This window comes from Manacus vitellinus, unplaced genomic scaffold (genome assembly GCF_001715985.3).
Source record: "Manacus vitellinus isolate BGI_N305 unplaced genomic scaffold, ASM171598v3 scaffold_46_pilon, whole genome shotgun sequence".
NCBI lineage: Eukaryota > Metazoa > Chordata > Aves > Passeriformes > Pipridae > Manacus > Manacus vitellinus.
In genome coordinates, this window is record NW_021940578.1 from 3,419,463 (window position 1) to 3,428,833 (window position 9,371).

A 9,371-nucleotide genomic window follows, 5' to 3' on the forward strand; every position below is an offset into this window, starting at 1 on the left:
GTCACGGACACCCGAACGGGCCGGGCAGCTCCGTCCTGCCCTGGGAGCCGAGCCGCGGGCAGGGCACGGCTGGGGCCAGGGCCAGCTGTCCTGGGGGCCCGGGGTATAGACACGGGGAGGTTGGACGTGATGAATTAGAGTTATGTGATATCCCCATCCCTGCAAGTGTCCAAGGAGGTGGGACAGGGCTTGGAGCAACCTCTCTAGTGGAAAGTGTCCCTGCCCGCGGTAGGGGGCTGAACGAGATGAGCCTAAAGGTCCCTTCCAGCCCAGACTGTTCTGTGATTCCACGATCTCCCTGCCTGCACAGTTGCTGAGTGTGTGGTACCCAGTTCCAACCTTGTGACTGCAGGGAAGGGTGGATCTCTTGGGATGCTCTTCCCTCACTGGGGCCTCTCTTTAAGGAGAGATGATGTTTAGATGAGGACGTGAACCTAAACCTCTGAAAACACAAATTGTTTATGCTACTCTGATACAGATCTTTTGTACAAATGTGATAGTCACTGTGGCTGGAGGGCTAGAGAGGTGCTTAGATATCTTAATTTTATTTAGTGGAGCAGATCACTGATATTCCAGGAAGTCTTTGTATACAGTCATAGGATTCTGATTTAAAAAAAGGGAAATGAGGGTAGCTCCCTATTTTGTGAAGGTTAAACTAATTCTTTGTGAGTCTGAAAAATGTGGTTTGTTGCAGCAGAAACAGCTTGAAAATCGGTGTCTCAAGAGCTGATTGGAATGGTTTTGGTTCAGCAGAGGTCTGTGTAGGACACTGGAGGAGCCAGGGTGCTCCAGAGGCATTTAAAGACATACACAGCTCATCAACAGTGGTGCTGCTATTGGTGGTTAGTTTTCGTGCACGCAGAGAGTGTGGATAAAATAGCGAAACAAATTAAAATTTCTAGTAGGTAATTGTGTACACTGTGGCTTAAATTGTGTAAGGCACAGATTCCACCCTGTAGGGAAAGCTGTTGGAAAGCTGAACCCCAGTGTGTGCTGTTTGACTGTTGGCAATGATACTCAATTTGGCACAATAATGTGCTGGCCTTTATAAGTGTCACAAATTTCAGGCTCCCCAGGAAAGTGGTCATGGCACCAAGCCTGTCAGAGTTCAAGGGGCATCTGGATGATGCCCTGAGTCACATGGTTTAGTTTTGGGTAGTCCTGAGAGGAGCAGAGAGTTGAACTCCATGATCCTTATGGGTCTCTTCCAACTTGAGATATTCCATAATCCTGTGTGACAGAGTCCATGTTGACTTAATTTGGGTTTGGATTCCTTGGGACTGGAGAGACAGACTCTGAAGCTGTTGCAATGGCAGCAGATGAGAACCTGTGTGGTGATGTGTCAGTGGAAGATGCAGTTCCAAGCCTGGACGTTCATGATGGTGGTGTGGGAATAAACCCATAAAACTGAGAATTTTTTGTGTTAGAGTAGGAAGTGGGGGCTAGAAAAGGAAAGGAATATGAAACTTTAAAAAAACAATGTTTCTTGTGCTACTAAAAAGTATTGGTCTGAACTTACCTTTGTCCCAAAAAGGGAGAGAGAGAGTGGAAAAAAAGCAGGAATTAAATTCTGGGTGATCTCTCAGTTGGAGGTGTGAGCCAGAACACTGTGGTTTTTGTGCACTGCTGGTGATCCCTGAGGGCTGTGGTTGCAGAGGGTACTCACACCTCTGTCTGCAGGCCAGCAGGGGCATGGGAGAGGTGGATGGTTCTGTGGGCTGACTGTGTTCATAATACAGCAGCCAAAGGATAAGCATTCCTTTCGTTGTTACTTCCAGGGCCTGGGGAAGATGACAACCCTCACACGGCAGGACCTGAACTTTGGGCAAGGTAAACTGTTGTGCTGAGCTGCAGCTGATGCCCCTGTGAGCCTTCTCCTTGGCACTAAATGTTGTTGGTCTGTCCCTAAACTTCCTGCAGCTAAGGGGATGCAGGCGAAATTTATGTACAAAAAAATTATACCTTTAAAAAAAATTCCTCTGAGTCCGTGGTATTGCTCTGCTCCCCCCCCCTTTCCCCCTCCCCTCTTCAGCATTCTTTACTTCTGTTTTCCAGTTGTTGCAGATGTTCTTTCAGAATTCCTGGAAGTGGCTGTTCACCTCATCTTGTACGTCAGAGAAGTTTACCCCATTGGGATCTTTCAGAAGAGGAAAAAATACAATGTACCTGTCCAGGTAGGAGATTTTCCCAGAAGCTGACAGCCACATGGACAAGCAAAATAGCAAGGATCAGTCAACAGTCACTAGAACAAAAACTTATACTCTGGAAGTGATTGTTTTAATGTGCAAACTCATTTTTGAAGGGAAATTAGTTCCTGTCATAAGGGAGAGCAGCCCTGTAGCTGAGGATACAGCAGTGCTCATGGAACAAGCAGGTCATGGACAGCAGTAGTAGAAGGCTTCCCCAGCTCTGTGCAGTGAGGTAACAGGAAAGCATGTTTCCTAGGAAATAGGGATGGTTGGAATATGCTGTTCCCCATATGCTGTTGTGGCTGTATATTCCTGATAGACAACACCTGTGTGGGTGCAGTGGTCTGCCTCAGCTGATTAACCCTTCCCTGAAAGAATTGCTGGTTTGAATGGGCAACTCAGCATTTTTCACCAGTATTTGAAGCATGACTGGAGTGCCTTGTACACACTGGTGCTTCTGTTTAAATCTCCCCTTTTAGCATTGCCCTGCTTCACATCAAACACAGCTCTGACTGTTCCCTGTGTTTGCTACAGATGTCCTGCCACCCAGAGCTGAACCAGTACATCCAGGACACGCTGCACTGTGTGAAGCCACTGCTGGAGAAGGTGAGAGCAAGTCAGGGACCAAAGTACTGCAAGTGGCTCTAACAGAAAGTAAGAGAACATAAATACTCTCTTAATTGCAACCTTTATTTACTAATTTACCATATACACTACATTAGCTGATAAAGTTCCTGACAAAACTAAAACCAACACCCGTAACCTTTTCTGGCAGCTGAGGCTTTGCTGCATCTCCTACTTGCACCTGAGGACATGTGTGTGTGTATTTCCAGTTACAGCATCCTGCACTCTAACATTCTGCTCTTGAATCCATCCCAGTTTAACCACCTGTCCTGGCAGAACAGTTTGGTTGCTTTTGTAAGAGAAGGGTGTGACCTGTGAAACATTCCAGGAGGCTGCTGGCAGGGTTTGTATTCCTTGCTCTTCACAGACAATCTTAATGCATATTCAGAAAACAGAATTAGATCAACTGTACACTGTGGTTGTACAAAGCTGCTCTGCTTGGCCAATGGTCTGAGTGTTTCTTACCTCCCTCAGTGTCCATCCCTGAGGGATGCAGTGAGATGGCTGCATCTCCTCCTTTGTCCCAAAACAGGATCTAGAGAAACACACAATTTAGCACACCCATCTGTCTCAGCCTTAGCCACAAACTGTCAGTTTAAAATCCAGCAAGAAATGGCTTTACAAAAGCAATTTTTCTGATTGCTAAGGATAATCTGAGCTCAAGCTTTGGATAACTGCTTGTGCTGTGAGCCTCAACAAATATAGTGGCAGTGCACTCCCACTATATCAGAGCACACTGGGGGCAGTACACAGCTTGTTTTAAGGAAGGGATTTTTCTAATCTTTGTTCTTGCAGAACGATGTGGAGAAAGTCGTGGTTGTAATCCTGGATAAAGAGCACCACCCGGTGGAGAGATTTGTCTTTGAGATCACCCAGCCGCCTCTGCTTTCCATTAGGTGAGGTTTCCACTCCTGCCTTGCCCATGGCATCCAACATCTGCCTCTGAGGGCTGTTCTGGGAGCAGCTCCAGGCCTTTGCTGCGTGCCAGTAACAACTGCTGTGTCCTCCACAGTTCTGAGTCCCTGCTGTCCCACGTGGAGCAGTTACTCCGTGCCTTCATCCTGAAAATCAGCGTGTGCGACGCTGTGCTGGACAACAACCCCCCAGGTAAACATCCCTTGGATCCAAACAGCCTCATGCCTGGCATTGCTTGGCTTGGCCCATCCCCTGGGAGCTGTCCCCCGAGCTGGAACCTGCCCTTTCTCTCTCAGGTTGCACCTTCACAGTTCTGGTTCACACACGGGAGGCTGCCACACGGAACATGGAAAAGATCCAGGTGATAAAGGTGAGTGACACCTGACTCTGTGTGGGAAGCTGCAGAGCAAAGACTGGGCAGAGCAGAGTTTTGTTCTCTCTGAGGTTAAGGCTGACAGATGTTTTGAACATGCACACATGTGTCATGTGAGGCACTTCACAGCTGTTCCTGAAGTGAGTTAAAATGGTTTGTGCTGGTGAGGTGGGAGCACATCCACCACACACAGCCACAACTGCAGACAATGGCTGCTTCAGACCCTGAAACAGAGTGTAACAACACTCACTGCCCAGTGCCTGGTCAGTCACTTAGAAGTGCTCAGGCATGTAGAACAGGTATTTGAATTTAATCAATAAAAAGCAGCTCTCATCCCCTGATGATCCTCCTGATTCTGCATAAGGAGCAAGGCAGACTAAGATTCGAGTAACTAGTAGGTTTGGGGGCACAAATAAATATCAAAGTGTGTACAGATCACTTTCTAAACCAAGATTTATTTATTTATTTTTTAAGAATCCTTGCACAGATACAGGGAAACTTTTTTCCTGAGCCAAGTTATATTATGTGTCCTAAGGCACAATAAATAAAGCTAACAAAGTATAAAATTATTTCAATGGCTCTGTACTGCTTAGTAATGGAAACTGGGAGTGTAGTAGGCCAAGCTTTAAACTTCCAAGGCAGGATGGAAATCCATGCCCCAGGCATTCAGGAGTTGCAGTTAAAGGCTGGTATAAGGGACAGAAGAACATGATAGCTCATGACAGCTGAGAGTGTATCTTTTAAAGAAGTGAGGTGTCCCCTTTGCAGTAAGCAGAGGGTTGACATCACAGTTTGATGCTGTAACTGGAGACAGTTATGCTGAGTCTCAGGGCCAAGTGTGCAAGTGTTAAGTTTTGCTGTTGTGGAAGGTTTGAGTGACCTGTTCCTTCCTCAGCCATTCACTCTCTCATTCACTTAACACTGAGGAAGAGCTCACCTTGCAGCACTGCCAGGCTCTGCCAGTAACACACCTTGTGCTCCTGCCCCCAGGACTTCCCGTGGATCCTCGCTGACGAGCAGGACGTGCACATGCACGACCCCCGGCTCATCCCCCTGAAAACCATGACATCTGACATCTTAAAGGTGAGCAGATCTGACCAAGAGGTGGCTGAACCTGCTGTAGTTCTGAGCTTTGTCTGCTCTCACACCAGCTCTGCAGTTTGCTGTGGGGTGACAACTTTAATACTGCTGAGCAGTAGCTTAGCCTTGCAGGTGTCTGTGCCAGTAATCAAAGCAGGGCAAGACTCCTCATAATAACCCCCTGGTTATGGGGGAAGGTACAAACCTTTCCTATTCAGCCTGTTGTAGGCTTTTCCCCTTTCACCTACCTGTACACCAAACAGGACTGATGCTGGTTTCTCTCCTCCAGATGCAGCTCTATGTAGAGGAGCGAGCCCACAAAGGCACCTGATTTCCACCTTTCCTTGCCTTCGAGCCTCATGTGATCTTCCAGTGGAGTAAGATCTGTCACAAACCATACCTTGAGAACCATCTCTTCAGCCAGCCTTCTGGTGAATGTAGAGCAGCTGCTGCCTCTTTATTTCAAGTGCTCTTACCACTGTATATAGAACTGACTTGGAATGTGGAGCCAGAGCCTGTTCCCATGTTGACTCGTGTGAGAGTGAGTACAGGTGTTGTTACAGTGCATCCCTGGGGAGTCAGTGCTTTGTACCAATCCAGTTCTCACCTGATGGGGCAGCTCCCTTGCACAGGGGCAGGGATGGACAGCAAGGAGCTGTTCCACGAGAGCAATGGACTCATGCTAAGGGGGAGCGAGGCCTTATGTAGTGTCTGTCCACTGTGACTGTCCCAAGTAGTCTTCAATAAATATGAAGTTTTACCCCAGTTGAACTGGGCTGAGTCCTGTTCAAACCAGCCCCCTTCTTAAATGAGGAAGTACTTTTTCTGTGGAGCTTTCACCACTTTTCTGGCACATATGTGGACTCTGTCAGTTCCTAGGAAAGGCTGTACCCTGGTCTCTCCCCTTTCCATGGGAGACCTCTCACCCACAGGTGGCATTAGCAGGGTGGAGTTTGGTGCAAGAGCCTGCAGGTAACAAGTACAAGAACACTGCAGATTGAGGCTGGGCGTTGCTTTAACATTTTATATTGGGTTACACAGTTCAATACAAAACAAGCTCTGCTGTGAACAAGAAAAACAAGCTGCTTGGCAGGACAAAGGACACTCACCCAGGGAGTACAGACAAAAAGTGCACCTGAGGCCACCTGGTTACAGTCCTGAGGTAAAGCAAACCGTTTTATTGTGCCTTCATAACAATGTGTGGGGCCCAATGGTGATGCTGCTGTTTGTCACACGGACCCCATACCATCCTGCCCAGAACTGGGTGTCCTGCCCTCCGTGCTGGAACAAGATGTGGCGAACTCCTGCTGGGTAATCCCGGAATGTGTGGGAAATCTGGAGAGAAATAAGAGAGTTCCTCTTAATTTGCCTAACTAGACCTGAAACTCAGACAACTACAGTCTGTGAGTCATTGAGCTTTTCCTGAGACCAAGATACCTTTCACTGAAAGTGCAATACCCCCTTTTTAGGGGATGGGGCAGAAAAACCCTCTCACTCAGCCTTCTGCCCTGAAATGTTCTCTGAGTCAAACTAACATTAAGCTCAATTCTTAGGTGCATTTGTCACATAAGTAACATCTAATGTGAATGTTACTTATGTGGTTGTTACAGAAAATCAAACCAGTTAAACACCTTTAACAGTTTAAGAAAAGTTAAGTCTGCAATAGTTGGCCATCCTTGCACAGTAGTTTTGAAACAAAGGTTTTTGATCTGGAAAAACAGCAATCTGCTCTTGTGACTTAGTTATTTAGACAAAAACTAGGTAAAACCCAGAAACAATTAAAAAGACTGAGTACACAGAAGCCCGGGGGATATTATCTAGAAAATCCTGGGCACCTAAAAAGGAACTTGACTTGATCAGGGCACCACTGCTTCTTTGGCATCATCAACAGCAAGGACTGACTCAGGAGGCTGGAGAGCAGAGAAAGGTCCACTGGGACTTTTGGCCAAGTAAGACTGGCAAGACTCAAGTGCCACAAAACTGATCTAAAGCTCCTGCCCCCGGGGTTGCTGCTCACCTCTCTCCACTTGGCATCACTCCACTGCTCGATGATCACATGCTCGGGCTCGAACTCGTCCAGGACGATGTAATCAGCCGAGAGCAGCCGCACCCGGAGCTCGTAGCGGCACCCGCAGTCGGACCTGGCAGCGTACCTGGGGAGGGAGAGGAACCCAGGGCTGTGTGTACAGCCTTCACTTCCCCCTGGGGTTCAGAAACAGTCTCCAAGAAGATCCCTGTCTGTACACGGAAAGGACTGTCATCCCCATAGCTGTGGAGAAGTTCTGTAACTTCCCAGGATTGCCACTTCCTTGCACCCCTTTAATAAGCTCAGATGTAGCTTATGCTTTACTTGAGAGCTACAACTCCCATAGGTTAAAGAACTGATTTTATAGCATGAAAAGCTCCACAGGCCTAGCTTAATTCTAGGCCAATACCAGAAATTCTAGTTTTCAGTGCATCCTCTTACCAGTCCTTGACTACAATTTCAGGCCGTATCTCATCCATCAGCTGATCTTGGTATCCTTCGTTCTTCAGAGTAATGAGCTGAGACTTGAGGCATAGCCTGAAACAGCCACAGAAATACTCACAGTTCCTCAAAACATCTCTTCCCTCTCACTGTCCATGTCCTTTCCCTGACAGATTTACTGCCTGCCCAGGCATTGAAGGCCCACAAACCTGACCTGGCTAAGGCCTGCCTTTTCCATAGCCAGAACTGGATAAGGAAATGAACTGAATTAGCTTCACCCCCAGATAAAAGGAATAGTTACCTGCAAGCTGGATTAAGAGGGGTCCCTGCACTTGTGTACTGGAACAGGAAACCACTGCCTAGTGCATGTAAAAGCAGCTAATCCTCCTCTGCTTACACGCTGCATGACACACCTACCACTCCTGGAGGTTCCAGAGCCCTGTCAGGTAAGTGCAGCTGATTATGTTTGCCAGAGCCTTCACCTTTGCCCATCAACTCTGGCAGAGGAGAATTATTGTAACTATAAAATCCACGTGGATGATTTTAACTATAAAAATTACAGGAGGTTCCTGGTAGAGACAGAAAAACTTGACATATACTGTGACCAATTCTCTCAGCAGTACCCTGTCTCTTTAGACTAATTGGCATAAAGGCTTAATTAAGCTCCTTCCTTTTCCCACAGCTGGGCTAAGGTTCAGTGACCTGCCTCAAGCCTTCTAACCATGGTGCCTGTGCAGACACACAGGGGAAAGGAGGTTTCCCAGCTCCAGATTACTGCAATCCAGTTCTTACCCAAATGAAGTGACAAAGTATTTGTGTACTGTGGGGTCTGGCATCAAATTTCCATGATCTCCAGGCAGATCCTCAATTTGCCATTGATTTCCACCGTTGTGGTCAATTGTCCAGTGCTGGAATTTCTCTACAAACACAGGTGCCCAAGATGAGGGTTAGGACCTCACTTCAGCTACCAGCAGGAGCTCTGCTTTCATTAAAGAGTCAGCTACAGGAGAATTCTATTAAGCTACATGGAGTTTTCAGATCCACTATTTTTCCTACAACCTGAAGTGACCCCTGTCATTTGGTTGCTTTTCATGGGGCTGTCAGCAGCTGGCACAGCAGGTAACTGTGCCACATCACAAACCATCTGACCACATTACAAACTCATCATCAGCAATAAAGTAGAATTACTGTAGTCCTATTAGTCAAGTCTTTGATAACTCAAAGTTCTCCAGCTGCCCAAACGTTTACTGCCAATACCTGATGGTTTCATTACCACCTTGTACTTGCTGTGCAAATTAATTGTCACCGTCTGCAGTGCTGGGGCCTTGCGACTCCAGATTTTTCTGGTTGCAACCACAAAGCACTGGTAAATACACACCCGTCTACCTACAGCAGTTCTATTGCTGGTGTTGAGCTGGATCTGACCCAGCACAGCTCCACCAGCAGCTGGACAGTCCTGCAGCACGAGCAGTTGAGTCATGCAGGATATACTGACTCACTCTGACTTCTCGGAAACTCTTTAACTGCTAAAACAACGAGACCAACCTTCAGCGCAGGGGTTTTTGATTAAGTTTCTCTTCAAGTGGCAGAGCATATAGAAGACCCTCCAGTCAGAGATGTTCCTGTCCAGGCTCTGCTGATAAAACCCGTCGCGCTGGCACTTTCTCTTCCAGAGGGTGTTGAGGTCCACCACGTACCGCCACTGCGCGCACACCAGGCGGCA

At 47.4% G+C, this 9,371-nt stretch overlaps 2 protein-coding genes across 2 annotated transcripts; one reads left to right on the forward strand and one right to left on the reverse strand.

Annotated features, from left to right (window-relative positions):
- Positions 1 to 1,704: 1,704 nt before the first annotated feature.
- Positions 1,705 to 5,968, forward strand: MAD2L2 (mitotic arrest deficient 2 like 2). The gene is made up of 8 exons (XM_008928711.3): positions 1,705 to 1,830; positions 2,056 to 2,174; positions 2,724 to 2,795; positions 3,609 to 3,709; positions 3,826 to 3,920; positions 4,025 to 4,098; positions 5,092 to 5,184; positions 5,471 to 5,968. The coding sequence occupies exons 1-8, from the start codon at positions 1,791 to 1,793 to the stop codon at positions 5,510 to 5,512; spliced, it is 636 nt and encodes a 211-aa protein (XP_008926959.1). The 5' UTR covers positions 1,705 to 1,790; the 3' UTR covers positions 5,513 to 5,968.
- A 362-nt stretch (positions 5,969 to 6,330) lies between these two features.
- FBXO6 (F-box protein 6) lies at positions 6,331 to 9,371 on the reverse strand (the record flags this gene model as incomplete). Its single annotated transcript, XM_008928712.4, has 5 exons — positions 6,331 to 6,516; positions 7,199 to 7,334; positions 7,649 to 7,744; positions 8,441 to 8,567; positions 9,194 to 9,371. Coding segments are annotated over 5 exons (684 nt in total), but the record flags the coding sequence as incomplete, so codon positions are not given.